Genomic DNA, 15,675 nt, shown 5'->3' with positions numbered 1-15,675 from the left:
AAAAAAAAAAAAAAAAAAAGAGGAGGCCACAATGAAACAGAACTAGCTGTGAGAGAAGGGGCTAGCCTGAAAGGTCACTCCAGGAAGATGGGCATGTGAGGAAGAAAGGGGAAAAAAGTCCACAGGAGCCAACAGTAGTGAGGGAAAGAGGGGTTGCGGGGAGGAGGCAAGGGCAATAAGCCTGTACTGTGTTCCAAGTGTACAGGGGTATACACCAGAGAGCTTTGGAAGAAGGTACCACTTGATTTCTGTTTTGAAAGATCACTCTGGCAGCAGTGTGGATAATGTGCCAAGTGACTGCCAACTCTTATCAACCCAGGCACTTTCCTAAATGCTCACATTGTCAGTTCATGCAACTCTCCTACTAATCCTCAGGGGCAGCCAATTTCATAGTGGGGGAAATGGGGCTCCATGTGGCTTCATAGGAAGGGTGGAGCAAGTAGTCACAGCAAGGCTGTGATATAGGCCTGCTACTGTCAGGATCCAACCAAGAGGTGGGTACAGGGGCTGGGGTTGTAGCTCAGAGGTAGAGCACTTGACTGGCACGTGTGAAGCACTGGAGTCAGTTCTCAGCACAGCATATAAATAAATAAAATAAAGGTCCACTGACAATTAAAAAAAAAAAGAGGAAGGCATGACTTGGTTGATTGAAAAAATAGAAAAGCAGGAAATAGAAGTGGATAGATTCCGGAGATAGTGAGGTGGTGAGATGAACAGGACCATGTAACACATGGATAAAGAGCAACTAACTGGTGGCTTTGTGTATGCTGGCTGTGCTTGGCATGAGCTACCTGGAAGATAAGTGATTTATAGAGGCTGATGCAGCTCTTGGTCTTACCTAAGTTGCTGTCAATTTTCTGGTGATAGGCTCGAAGGTGTGGGTTCTTTGGGTAAGCCTCTGTATTCACAGCAGAACCAGGCCCTCCAAGGACAGAATCTGATTTAGAAACATCAGGAGAATGGTTAACTGATATCCTTTGAAATGCTGCTTCATGAAATTGATCTTTTTATTTTGGTTCTAGGGATTGAAGGAGAGCTCTACTAGTGCACTATATCTCCAGCACCTTTTTATTATTTTCCATATTTTTTATTGGCCCACTATAATTAATACACAAAGATAGGATTTATTACATCTTTGTACACGTACATGATGTAACAATATAATTGGGCCAACATAATTCCCCAGTATTCCCCCTTTCCCTGGTCCTTTTCTTTATTGATTGCCTTTTAATTTTCATGAGATTCCCCCTCCCACCTTTCTTTTCCTTTGTCCTCTTCTAGCTTTCACATATGAGAGAAAACATAAGACTGACCCTTGACTTTCTGAGTTTTGCTTAATTTGCTTAACATTATGATGTTTCACCCATTTTCTTGTAAATGGGTGAAAAGATTGAATTCTTTTTTTTTTTTTTTGTTACTGGGGATCGAACCCAGGGGCAATTAACCACTGTGCCATATCCTCAGTCCTTTTAACATTTTATTTAGAAATAGAGTCTCACTAAGTTTCTTAGGGTCTTGCTAAATTGTGTGTGCCACTGTGGCCAGCCATAATTTGATTCTTTTTGGCTGAAAGAAACTCCATTACTCAGCACCTTTTAAAATTTCATTTTGAGACATGGTATCACTAAGTTGCTTAGGCTGGCCTAGAACTTGTGCGCCTCCTGCCTCAGCCTTCTGAGTCACTGGGGTTATAGCGTATGCTGTCACACCTGGCTTTAGTTTTGCAGTGCTAGGGATCAAACACAGGGTCTTGAGCACGGTAGGCAAGTGCTCTATCTCTGAGCTATTCCTCAATCTCATTACAAAATGTATCTTTTATGTTTTCATTATACTGGGGATTGAACCCAGGGATACTCTACTACTGAACTACACTTTCAGACCTTTTTATTTTTTGAGATAGAGTCTTGCTAAGTTGCCCAAATTGGTCATAAATGTGTAATCCTCCTGTGTCAACCTCTGGAGTAGCTAGGCATACAGGCTTATCCATTGCCCGTGGCATAAAAATGGTCTTAATTCGGCAAATGGCTGGAAGGAATGAAGTAACTAGCTCTGAGGCAATATAGAATGATAGGGGTGGGAATAGATACAACGTATGAGGGAAGAGCCCAAAGCAGTCTCATGGGCTGGGTGTGGTGGTACATGCCCATAATACCAGCTTCTTCGGAGGCTAAGGCCTGAAGTTTGAGATCAGCCTAGGCAAGACAGCAAGACCCCGTCTCTCAAAAAACAATCTCCCCCCAACAAGACTCTCAGTCCATGGGTCAACTAGACAAACCCTGGGTACACAGACTCTAGAAGACACATTCATACTAGTACTGTTGTATGGCAGAGGAACTGCATCAGGGCAAAAATTACACAAGTGCATGGACAAGGTGTAGGTGTGGTAGTGTACACCTGTAATCCCAGTGATTCTCAAGGCTGAGGCACAAGGATTCCAAGTCTGAGATTTAGTAGTTTAGTGAGACTCTGTTTCAAAATAAAAAATAAAAAGGCTTGGTGATATAGCTCAGTGGTAATGTACTCCAGGTTCAATCCCCAGTTATCGAAAGGAAAAAAAAAAATTAGGGGTGCTAGGGATTGAACCCAGGGCCTTGTGCATGCTAAGCACACACTCAACCACTGAGCTACACCCCCAGTGCCTTTTAGCTTTTTTATTTTTTAAATTTTATTTTTAAAATATTTTTTAAATTGAAGTTGGATACAATATCTTTATTTATTTTTATGTGGTACTAAGGATCGAACCCAGTGCCTCACACATGTGAGGCGGGCACTCTACAAATGAGCTACAGCCCCAGCCCTTGCCCTCAGCTCCACTTCTAGCTTTTTAAAAATTTTGAGATGGGGTGTTGTTAAATAGCCCACGCTGTCTTCAAATCCTGGGCACAAGCAATTTTCCTGCCCCAGTCTCCTGGATAGCTGGGACTACAGGCAAATGTCACTGTGCTCAGAGAGTCAAGGTTTAAAAATAAAAGTTGTAGCCAGTTGCAGTGGTGCATGCTTGTAATCCCAGCAACTCGGGAGGCTAAGGCAGGAAAATTCCAAGTTCAAGGCGAGTCTGAGTAACTTAGTGAGACCCTGTTTCAAAAATAAAAAGAGACGGGGGTGCTAGAGTTGTGGCTCAGTGGTAGAGCGCTCGCTCGCCTAGCATGTGTGAAGCCCTGGGTTCGATCCTCAGCACCACATAAAAACAAAATAAATAAAACAAAGGTATTGTGTCCAACTACAACTAAAAAATAAATATTAAAAAAAAAAAGAATCAAAGTTAAGTTACAGAAATGGGATTATGAGTGATTTTTTTGTTCTTTTGGAAATTTATTTCTATGCTGTCTTTTTACTTAAAGTAAGCATAAAAGAACTGTTAAATAGTGCACATTTGCCCCAAGAAATGTTCCTTAAACTTCAGTCCCTTCTCCTCCAAGGCAAGAAATTGAACTCAGGTACATTTTACCACCCCAGTCATTTCTATTTTTTATTGTGAGACAGGGTCTTTCCAATTGCTGAGGGTCTTGCTAAGTTGCTATGCTGACCTTGAACTTGTGATCATCCTACCTCACCCTCCTGAGTTGTTGGGAATTATAGGTATGTGCCATTGGGCCTGGCTTCCTTCCCCTTCTCCATTTTGCAGTACTGGGGTTGAACCCTGGACTTCACGTATGCTAGGTAAGCACTTTAACACTGAGCTACACCTCTGGCCCTTGAAATTCAATTCCTAAAGGCACACAGAAAAGCCCTGTCACCTTGATTTGCCTCTTTTGGGAGAAATTTCTCTCTCTACAGTACAGTATGGTCATCCTTTTGTATCATAGCGTATTAGTTCCAGGATCCTCAACAGATAGCTAAAACAAGGGATGCTTTATATAAAATGCCTTATATAAAATGCATATAACCTACTCACATTTCCTTATACTCCTATACTCCTTCCTGCCCTCAAACTGATTGAATCCAGGAGTGTCCATGGAGCTACATTCCCTACCCTTTTTATTTTCAGACAGGGTCTATTTTTTTTTGGTACCAGGGATTGAACCTGTGGCTGCTTAACCACTGAGGCACATTCCCAGCCCTTTTTATTTTTTAATTTGAGACAGGGTCTCACTAAGTTGCTTAAGGCCTCGCTAAATTGCTGAGGCTGGCTTTGAACTTGCAATCCTCCTGCCTCAGCCCTTGAGGTGCTGGGATTACTGTCATGCCACTGAACCTGGTGAGACAGGATCTTGATAAGTTGACAAGGCTGGCCTCCATTTGTTATCCTCCTGCCTGAGTCTCCCAATTGCTAGAATTACAGATGTATGCTACTATACCCAGCTCCTTCTGTATACTTTAAATAATCTCTAGATTACTTATAAAACAATACAATGTAAGTGCTATGTAAATAGTTGTTATGTTGTACTATTTAGAGAGTAATGGCAAGAATTAAAAGTCAGCACATTTAGTACAGCACAATTTTAAGAATATTTTGGATCGATAATTATTTGAGTGCATAAATTTGGAATTTGCAGATATAGAACCTACAAATATGAAGGGCTGACTGTATTTCCTTTCCTCTAACATTAACCTACTGAAGCCAGTCTACACATATGGTGTCCATTTTTTTTCAGTTCCCTTTCAGGTATGGGGTACTATTTTATTTCTTCAGTGTATGATATCCACATGGGTTTTCTTGGGTCCTTTGCATTTTAATTTTACCTTCACTTTCTCTCATGGTTTCTCCCTTTCTAGAATGAATTGTGCCCATATTAGTATGTCCCAACCCAGTCCTTCTTCTATCAGGTCTTTCCTTAGCTATGTCAACTATGACCCTGTATACTCCTATACTCCCTCCTGCCCTCAAACTGATTGAATCCGGGAGTGCCCATGGATCTACATGGGTTTTAATGCTGTCAGGATGCATCCTGACTTCCTCAAAAGTGGCATAGTTAGGTACAGTCAGTATTTAAATTCTACCATTATTTTTTTAAATTTTTATTTGTTCTACTTAGTTATATATGACAGCGGAATGCATTTCAATTTATCGTACACAAATGGAGTGCAACATTTCAATTCTCTGGTTGTATACTGTATAGAGAGGCACCATTCGTGCAATCATACATGTACCTAGGGTAATGATGTTCATCTCATTCCACCATCTTTCCTTCCTCATAACCCCTCTCAATCCTCCCCTTTGCCCAATCCAAAGTTCCTCCATTCCCCACCCCCCATCATAGATCAGCATCCACTAATCAAATTTAGTTTTTTGGGGGATTTCTACCATTGTTTTGATGTGTGTGGTTTTCAAGGGGCTCACAGAGGTTCTAGGAGGCCTAAATTCCTTTCCAGATATGTTTCTGAGCCTATCATTTGATATCAGTAGACTGACTATTAATATCACAAGGTCTACCTTGTACACCTTGCCCATGCTGTTACTTCTCCTGCACAGAAGTGGAGGTTATATTAGTCTCCTCCTATTGCTGTGACAAAACTATCATAAACTTATCTTTCAGTTGTGAAGATTGGAAGTCTAACCTGGGTTTCAATGAGTGAAGTTTAAGATATTTTGGATCAGGGATTGAATCCATGGGTGCACTACTCTGACATTCTCTTTTTGTTGTATTAGGTATTGAACTCAGGGGTGAGTTACATCCCCACTTCTTTTAACTTTTTATTTTGAGATAGGGTCTACCTAAATTGGCCAGGCAATTCCTCCTGCCTCAGCCTCCTGAGTAAATGGGAGTATAGGTGTACACCACTGTGCCTGGCTGACATTTTCTCTTTTGCTTCCATTTTCCACATATGAAGGACCCTTGGGGTGATCTTGGGCCCAACTGGATAACCCAAGATAATCTCCCCCTTTGAAAGTCAGCTCCACATATAATCATAACTCTCCTATTGTCTAAAACCTAACATAGTCATGGGTTCTGAGGATTAGGAAGTAGATACTTCTGGTACATTATTTTATTTACCACTTACCTACATCATCCAGCTTTCTGAGGTTTGGATGGCTGGCTTGGTACTTTGTCTCCTGTTCTTTACTTATATTTATGGCTTCTTTTAATCTTTGGATAAAAGAAAATTACAACATTTAAAAAGGAAAATCCCTATAATAGTGTCATTAAGTCTTTTCAAGTTATGTGTGTGCTAAAAATCAAATGCTTCTGACCAAAGCAGAAAATTCAGCATTCCCTTTTAGGAGGACAGTTGAAGGCCCCTGCCTTAGAAGCATAGCATTTCATTAGTAGGGTCTCACTTAGAAAAATGAGTCCTAGGACAAGGTAGATGAAAAGTAGATAAAAATGATAAGTAGATACTTTAGACCAGGGGTCAGCAAATTACGATCTATGGGCCAAATCTGGTCCACCATCTTCTTTTTTTTTTTTTAAATCTCATTATTTAAAATTGTAGTGATTATAAAGATAACATAAAATCATCTATTTTTGTATAAACACAAACAATGAATGGCCTTTACAGATAATAGCACAATTTTTTTTTTTCTGGTTAATAGAGCTATATTACCAAAAACCTGCACTCAACTATTATATTTTTATATTTTGAAGTTTGTCACTAAAAATTTGTGGTCATTTATTTTTCTCTTGTCATATAATCCCCCACAAAATATCTCTGATTTTGCTTCCTGTCCCACAAACCCTTGTTTGCTGACTTTGGCTATAGACAGGGACTTTTCTTGGCAACTCACAGACTATCAGCCCATGCCTGACACTATGATGAGTCAGTCCCCAGGAACATGACAGGTGCCTCTATCTGGGAGCTGGTTCCCCCCAATATATTATTCTTCTCCATCTCTGCTAAATGACAGACTGACCATGTTATTTAAAAAAAAATTTATTTGGTGAATTATAATGACATCACGATATAAGTCATTATGCCACATTTGTACAAACACACAACATAATTTGATTGATCTCGTTACCTAGTACCTTCCCTTTCCCTCCCCTTCTCTCTCCCCTGATCCACTTGCCTGACCAATTTTTTTTAAACCAATTATTCTTTTTCTTTAAAATACTTTTTTTTCTCTTTTTTTAAAAAGTATTTTTAGTTGTAGATGGACTCAATACCTTTATTTTATTTAGTTTTTTTATGTGGTGCTGGGGATTGAACCCAGTGCCTCACATGTAGTAGGCAAATGCTCTACCACTGAACCACAATCCCAGTCCTAAATGCTTTAATTTCATTTATTTATTTTTATGCAGAGCTAAGGATCAAACCTAGTGCCTCATATGTGCTAGGCAAGTGCTCTGCCACTGAGCTATAGCTCCAGCCCCCAAACCAGTAATTTTTGGTTTGTGCCCTCCCTCTCTGCATAATACTATTCTGGGTGAACATTCTTGGGATCTTCTTACTTCCCAGGTATCCCAGAAATCTACCTCTTGTCTTAACTCTCTTTACACAAATTATATCAATGCCTCTAAATTCAACTCAGGACTTTGTATATGCAAGACTAGCACTCTATCACTGAGCGATATCCCAAGTTCCTTTTCTTTTAAATTTTGAGAGTCTTGCTAAACTGCCCAAGAATGCCACTGGGATTACAGACATATACCACCATATTTGGTTTGCTAAAATCTTCTTTATGATTTTACAGTATTCTAGCCAAAAAATTTTGAGAAAAATAACCTCTAATTTTAAAATAAAAGTCAATGAGCAAACTGGATTAGATATGCAAAAAGCTGGTTGTCAAAAAGTTATTTTTTGGGGAGCTAGGATGACCGCCTAGTACATGTGTGGCACTGGGCTTTATCCTCAGCACCACTTAAAAATAAATAAATGAGGGGCTGGGGATGTGGCTCAAGCGGTAGCGCACTCGCCTGGCATGCGTGCGGCCTGGGTTCAATCCTCAGCACCACATACAAAGATGTTGTGTCCACCGAAAAAACTAAAAAATAAATATTAAAAACTTCTCTCTCTCTCTCTCCTCTCTCTTAAAAAAAAAAAATCTCTCTCTCTCTAAAATAAATAAATAAATAAAAAATAAACGAATAAAGGCATAAAAATAATTTTGGGGGAGAGAGTATTGGGGAATTAACCAGGAGGTGCTTTACCATGGATTTATATCTTCAGTCCTTTTAATATTTTTTTATTTTAAGACAAGTCCTCACTAAGATACTTAGGGTCTTACTAAGTTGTTGAGACTGACCTCAAACTTGTGATCTTTCTACCTCAGCCTCTCAATTGCTGAGATTACAGGTGTATGCTATGGCTTTTAATTTTCTATTTATTTATTCATTTTTTTAAGTGAAATCTTTCATTTACAATGCCTTTTATTTTTCACTTCTGGGGATCAAATCCAGGGCCTTGACATGCTAAGCAAGCACTCTACCACTGAGTTATATCCCCAGACTTTAAATTTTTCATTGTATAGTAAATATGAATATGTTCATTGTCTACATTTAAAAGACAAATCTGTAAGAAGAATTAACTCCCCGAAACTCAGCATTCAACCTCTTTAACATACCCAAGAAGGATTGCTACCAAAAACATGCTCATAAGAATACATCAAAAGATAAAGGATCAATCTGGGTGTGGTGGTATAAGCCTGTAATCCCAATAGTTTGGAAGGCTCAGGAGGAGAACTGTAAGTTCAAAGCCAGACTCAGCAAAAGCAAGGCACTAAGCAACTTAGTAAGACTCTTTCTCTAAGAAAATTCAAAATAGGGTTGGGGATGTGGCTCAGTGGTTGAGTGCCCCTGAGTTCAATCCCTGGTACACCCCCCAAAAAAATTAAGGATCAGGCTAGGCTCAGTAGTAGAGCACTTGGCCTAGTATGTGTGAGACACTAGGTTTGATCCTCAGTGTCACATAAAAACAAATAAATAAAATAAAGGTATGAGGCTGGGGCTGTAAACTTAGCAGCAGAGTGTTTGCCTAGTACATGTGAGGCACTGGGTTTGATTCTCAGTATCTCACACAAAAATAAATAAATAAAAGTATTCTGTCCATCTACAACAATTACAGAAGCATCATAGCCAGGAATGGTGGTGCACACTTGTAATCCCAGTGATTTGGGAGGCTGAGTAAATTCAAGATGATGAAATCCAGGAAGTGCCTGGAGGGAAGGGACAGTGAGCCCCGCGCTATGGCTTTTTAAAAGCAGAAATTCACATTTATACTAATCTTCTCATGAATATTCTCAAAGTACTGGGGTCAATTGGGTGTGGTGTTATATACCTGTAATTCCAGGGACTCTAGAGGCTGAGACAGGAGGATTCCAAAGTTTGAGGCCAGCCCCAGCAATTTAGTAAGACCCTGTCTCAAAAAATAAAGAATAAAAAGGGCTGGGGATATAGCTCAGAGCTAGAGTACCCCTGGATTTAATTCTCAGTACAGCAAAAGAAAAGAAAATAGCCAAGTATTAGGGTCATGAGGAAGTAGTAACTTAATGGAGATTCAATGTAGGCAGAATTTACAGACTACATGCCAATCAAATGAATATCCTTAGCAGAGGAGAAAGATTTGTTTCAATAATCCCTCCTCATGAGTAACTTATAGGCTTCCTGGATCCCTTGAAGGTACTGACAAGACCTGAAAGTCTTCACTATTGGGAGTAAACCTACTTCTGCTACTTTATATCTGTAAGCTTTTCTTACCTGCTGTTCTGCTGGGGAGCAAGAGTACCATTCTGTTCAGATGGGGTCTCTGTTGGTTTGGCTTTGAAGTAATTGACAAGCCCCCCAAACACACTCTTAATGCTGTTGATGTGTTTCTGGCTAGTCTTCAAATCTTGATCCATTTTGTCCACCATCTTTTCTGTGTGTTCTAGGACTCCTCGCTGTCGAACTAGTTCCTGGGGAAAATGAGAGGCAGCAGCTTTATGTCCTTTTATAATTCCCTCTTCTTGGACCACACACAGCAGGCCCTTCATAACCTTAGCAAGCATATGCAGGGACTGATTTGTAGAAGGCGCACTATCCCTTTTGACAACACATTTCTTTGTTCTTCCCTGTCTATCCTATCTTTACTTCTTTTCTTTTCTCTTGAATCCCTTTGCCCCAGAGATGGGCGTACAGGATCACACTGAGATAAATGGGGATATGCCTTTCGGGGGTCAGAGTCCAGGGACTGTGCTGGCTGCAGATGCTCTTTAGTGCCCCCAGCCATCATAATGCTTGTAGGCTTGGACCTGGCACAGCCCCCCTAGACTCTAGTAGAACTTCTCCTTCCAACAGCCTTCCTCTTTCCACCTGCTGTGGTTCTCCTTAAAGCATGCACAATTCTTGAAGCAGGACTTGCTTTGTTCACTGCCTTGTGTCCAGTGCCTAACTCAGTAGCTGTTTGCTATAATTTGCAAATTGATACATGAATGATATTCTGCAGCTGTGGTGATAGCCTTGATCATAACCCTCTAAGCTGATGGTTCTGGCTGAGAACGGGAACTCACCAGAACACTACTAATACTCTCCTTCATGTGTAACAAACTTGTTTCGGTCCCTATTTATTCATATTGCAGTGTTGAGAGTTGAACTCAAATCCTCATCCATGCTAGGAAAGTGCTCTACCACTGATCTATATTCCTAGCCCTTTACTTCCTGTTTTAGGATTTATTTGCAGCTATACCAACTGTGTTCCCTGGGAGCTGCACCTCCAGCCAGAAGACTCTCAAGCTTTTCTTTTTCCCTACTTCATAAGACAGCTGCTGTTTTCAGCTCCCCTCCTTTGAATCTTCTCTCTCTATTGACCTTCTTTTAGCTTAGCAATTATATTAACTATGAAAATGTTACACAGAGCTAATTTTTTTTGATACCCAAAACAAAGTCCTGAACAATTCTTAAACATATTTGAAATGTGAATGACAGAGCTGAAAATATGTAGTTGTGAGGATTAATATGTGAGGATTAAACCAACCATGAAAATATTTGGAAAAATGTCTGTAACTGAACGTGTATCTAAATTTTCTTCTTGTCATTATTTCCATTTTCCCCCCTTTGATATCGGGATTGAACTTATAGGTACTCCACCACTGATCTACATCCTTAGCCCTTTTTATTTTGAGACAAGTCTTGCTAAATTGCTGAAGCTGGTTTTGAACTTGTGATCCTCCTGCTTTAGTCTCCCAAATCATAGGGATTACAGGCCTGTACCACCGTGCCCAGCTCCCAGCCCTTTCAACTCTTTATTTTGAGATAGGGTCTCTAAATTGGTGAGGCTGGCCTCAAACTTGAGATCCTCCTGCTTCAGTTTTCCAAGTAGCTGGGATTACAGTATGTGTAAACATGCTCTACTTGTCATTATTTCCTAAATAAAACAGCATAAGAACTGTGAACACAGTATTTACATTAGTAAGTAATCTAAAGATGACTTAAAATATATAGGAAACCAGGTGTGGAGCTATACTCCTATAATCTCAGTGGTTTGGGAGGCAGAGACAGGAGGATTGCAAGTTTGAGGCCAGCCTTAGCAATTTAGTGAGGCTCTAAGCAATGTCTCAAAATAAAAAATAAAAAGGGCCAGGGATATGGCTTAATGGTTTAGTGTTCCTGGTACCTTAAAACACACACACACACACACACAGCCCTCTTTTTAAAAAAAATATATTTATTTATTTTTATGTGGTGCTGAGGATCGAACCCAGTGCCTTACACATGTGGGCAAGCACTCTACTGCTGAGTTACAGCCCCAGCCCTTAGCCCTCTTTGAGATAAGGTCTCACNTTTTTTTTTTTGGGTACCAGGTTTTGAACCCAAGGCTGCTTAACCACTGAGCATCTCCAACTCCTCCCACCCCTGCCAATTTTTAAATTTTGAGACATGGGTCTCACTAAGTTGCTTAGGGCCTCACTAAGTTGCTGAGGCTGGATTTGAACTTTATGATCCTTCTGCCTCAGTCTCCCAAACCACTGTGATTACAAGGCATGTGCCACCATGCCCAGCCCATGCATTAATATTCAGTTTAAAAAAATTTTTTTTAGTTGTAGATGGACACAATATCTTTATTTATTTGTTTCTATGTGGTGCTGAGGATTGAACCCTGTGCCTCAAACATATGAGGCAGGCGTTCTACCACTGAGCTTCAGCCCCAGCCCAATATTGAGTTTTTAATTTATATCTTTTTTAAAAATTTTTAATATTTATTTTTTAGTTTTCGGCGGACATAACATCTTTGTTTGTATGTGGTGCTGAGGATCAAACCCGGGCCGCACGCATGCCAGGCGAGTGCACTACCACTTGAGCCACATCCCCAGCCCCTTAATTTATATCTTTATTTATCTATTATGTTTGTGTATATATATTCAATCCAGGGCCTTGTGCATGCTAGACAAGTGCTCTACTACTGCGCTGCATTCTAGCCCATGAGATGATATATTTCTAATAGTTCAATAGCCACTTATTTTGTAGGATGCAGAGAACAGATGAATTTGAAGCTGCTATAGATGCTCAGAGTTGGCAGTTAAAGGGTGGGCAATGCTCTGCTGTCATACTGGAAAGGAAGTTCCTGGTTTCTTTACAGTGACCTCTTCCAATTGTGGTGAATCTCACTCACCTTCCTGCCTCAGACTCCCCATCTCCATTTAGAGAGTTGCAAGGGTAAAAAGTAGTTGATAGCTGCGTGTAGTGGCACACACCTGTAATCTCAGCAACTTGGGAGGCTGAGGCAGGAGGATTTCAAGTTCAAAGCTAAATTGCTTAGCAATTTAGCAAGGCCCTAAACAAATGAGTAAGACCTTGTCTTAAAATAAAAAATAAAAAGAACTGGGATGTGGCTCAGTGGTTAAGCACACCTTGGTTCAATTCTGAGTACCAAAAAAAAAAAAGTAGGTGACAAAACCTTCCCCAATTTGTAATGAGATCTCAATTTCTTCTGCTTGTAAATGACATAGTCTCTCTGATTCTCAGGTCTCTCTGCTGACCTGGTGAGGAAACAAGATATCTTACGTAGATATTATGATGGAAGCACAGAGAAATATGTAGGGGCGGCTTGTCCTGCATGTGAGGCTAGGCGCCAATGGAGAGAGTGTTGCTTTGGTCTCTCAAAAAGTTTCTGGGTGCTGGAACTTGGAGTTTACTAGAGGTTATCAGACCAGAAGAGGTAGAGGGGCTTTTGCTAAAATCCTCCCCCAGAAGGCAGGGAAAATGACTAAACTCAACATGCCTGTGACCTAGTTCCAACCAACAAGGAAGAAGGGCTTGTGAGAGCAAAGAGCACGGGAGCACTGTTGGTCTATAAAGATGGGCTGGTCAGGCCCCTGAACCCCTGCCATTTTGAAGACAGGCCTCAAATGCTTCAGATCCCAAGGATACTTGCATGGCTTAATACTTTAAATCTTCCCCCAGAACTGTGGCCATGTCACAGCTTCCGTCTCTGAGAGAATCAGAATGCCAAAGAGAGCAGGGTGGATGTGAGGGGAGTGAGGTCTGGAAAATACCATCTATGTTAAGGTCCAACTCAGAAAGTGCTCACTTGTCAGGTGATTACATTACAGCTGATTCCTCCCCTACTCCCTTCAGCCCCAAAAGTTTTCTAAATTTAAACTGGAAAAAAAAAGTGGTCAGAGAAAGGATCTAATTGGGCTGGTGGTACAATGCCAACATACAACACAGAGAGGGTTTTTTTCTTTTCTTCTTTTTTTTTAATATTTATTTTTCAGTTGTAGTTGGAAACAATACCTTCATTTTATTTATTTATTTTTATGTGGTGCTGAGGCTCCAACTCAGGGCCTCGCACGTGCAAGGCAAGTGCTCTACCACTGAGCCACAACCCCAGCCCAAGAGAAAGGGTTTTCAATTCCTCTTTGGCTGCGGCTTTTTGTGAAAGACAGTGATCTCTGAGAGAGCAGGGGGAAGCAGAAGACAGGCAGATAAAGTCCTTGAAAGTGCAAGTGCACAGACTGCCAAAAGTGAGGTGAAACCTGCCCAGACCAGTATGTTCAAGGTCACTCTGAGGACCTGAAGTGATCAGGGGATCCTTGCAGGCAAGGTATTCTTTCAAGACATTCTTAGGAAGAGGAATGTGAGATTTCTGCCTGCAATTATTATTATCAGCACTATTTTTGAGATGGAGTCTTGCTATGTTGCTCAGGCTGTCTTTAATTCCCAAGCTTAGGTGAATCTCCCACCTCAGCCTTCAGACTGCTGGTATTACAGACATGCACCACTGTGCCCGGTTTGTGAAAAGATATTATTGAGCACCTACTCTCTGCCTTTCAGGGTGCTAGTGATTCAGGGGTGAACTAAATATCCCAAATCTGTCCTGATGATAATAACAAAGAGCAAGATGAAGTTCAATCTGATGTTTAAATTTGTTGACAACACTGCAGTGCTGTGAACTAAAGAAGACAGATGGGTCTTTGGTTCATTGAGCTTAAATTCATGGGGGAAACTGTAAAGAAAGTCAAGATACACATGACTGCTCCTCTTACAAGGTGAACCTTGGGACAAGGATTCCTGCCTGGTTTAAGAGGGGATGTGTGTGTAAAGGATGGTCCCTAATGAGGCTGGAGGAGAGACTCAAAGTTGAGAAGTTAGGGAATCCAAAGTGTGGGGATGGAGCCAAAAGTATGGGGCAGAGGAGGAAGCAGTGGCTGGCCTGGGGCAGCTGGAGGAATTAAGAAGGGAAGTGGAACTGTGTGGTAAGAACAGAAGGAGAGTAGGTGGGGCTTCTTGGCAGGACCCATCAGGGAACACCAAGGGGATAAAGCTAAGGCCTTCCATGGGCAGTAGTGATCACTAGATTACCATTGAAATTCACAACCAAAGCATCTTGTAACATCAGATGGGCGTTGTTACTCCTGGAGTAAGGTTCTTATACTGAGCTCATAATTAAACTCAGGCATTAACTGATAAGTAAATCCAGAGTTAGTGAGTTGAATCTAGAAAGTTGAAATTTATCTGTGTTATGTTTCTTCCCTCTCAAGGGATCACATACGTGTAACATGCACAGGCAGGTATACCTGAGCACACGTAGGACATGGTCAAATCTGGGTCTCTGACTATAGCAGCCATGGAATGGAGTGGATTCAGAAACACAAATCAGGCTCGGTGCAGTGGCACATGTCTATAAATCCTAATTATTCAGGAAGCTGGGGCAGGAGGATTCTAAAATTGAAGCCAGCCAGGGCAACTTAGAGAAACCTCATCTCAAAGTAAAAAATAAAAAGGATTGAAGATGTAGTTCAATGACAGAGCACTTGCTTGGCATGTACAAGGCCATGGTTTGATCCCCAGTATAGCCAAACACACAAAACCAGGCCTCTGGTTGCAAGAAAAAACACTGGGGGCTGGGCGTTTAGCTCAGTGGTAGAATGCTTGCTTGCCTAGTATGAGTGAGGACGTGGGTTCAATCCCCCAGTACCACAAAAAACAAGTGAATGAAACCCATTGAGGACAAAGCTGGTAATGCAAGTGCTACTCATTGCATCTGTGCGCTCTACCAAACACCAGTCCCTTTCCACTGGTGTTGCTGTGTCAGCCAAAGCAAACCCCTGTTTATTGTTGGTAAAGAACTAATTTAGCAAGTCTGGGCTATCCCTACCCTCCACATTCCAAAAAAAGATCTGGCCCTTGCCTGGTCCCTTATCCTTAGAATATCCTGCCTGATAAGAGCAGCTCTATTTACTTGAGAGCTTAGTCTAGACAAGAGAGTTTATGTTAACACTGTGATTTATGATGGAAGCCTTGGGCCACATGGTATCTGTCTGACTTCTGGAAAAGATGGAGACTGAAGTCAGTCATCCCTGATTGACACTCTGGGGGG

The 15,675-nt window shown here is 41.0% G+C and overlaps 1 protein-coding gene and 1 non-coding gene across 3 annotated transcripts in view; both read right to left on the bottom strand.

The window, feature by feature from the left end:
- Snap29 (synaptosome associated protein 29) overlaps window positions 1-15,675 on the bottom strand; it is a 24,924-nt gene that overhangs the window by 7,205 nt on the left and 2,044 nt on the right. For both annotated transcript variants that reach the window (XM_048785088.1, XM_015500358.2), the window contains exons 2-4: window positions 9,576-9,772; window positions 5,944-6,029; window positions 839-937 (exon numbers count right to left, since the gene is read on the bottom strand). In XM_048785088.1, the coding sequence (XP_048641045.1) occupies window positions 839-937; window positions 5,944-6,029; window positions 9,576-9,772 (382 nt within the window). The remainder of the gene's footprint in view (window positions 1-838; window positions 938-5,943; window positions 6,030-9,575; window positions 9,773-15,675) is intronic.
- Window positions 2,563-2,634, bottom strand: Trnaa-agc. The gene has a single exon. It is a non-coding gene; the product is annotated as a tRNA-Ala (tRNA).

The sequence above is a fragment of the Marmota marmota genome, unplaced genomic scaffold, assembly GCF_001458135.2.
Source record: "Marmota marmota marmota unplaced genomic scaffold, marMar, whole genome shotgun sequence".
Lineage (NCBI taxonomy): Eukaryota > Metazoa > Chordata > Mammalia > Rodentia > Sciuridae > Marmota > Marmota marmota.
The sequence above is the reverse complement of the archived record's forward strand: the minus strand, read 5'-3'. Positions and strand labels throughout refer to the sequence as shown.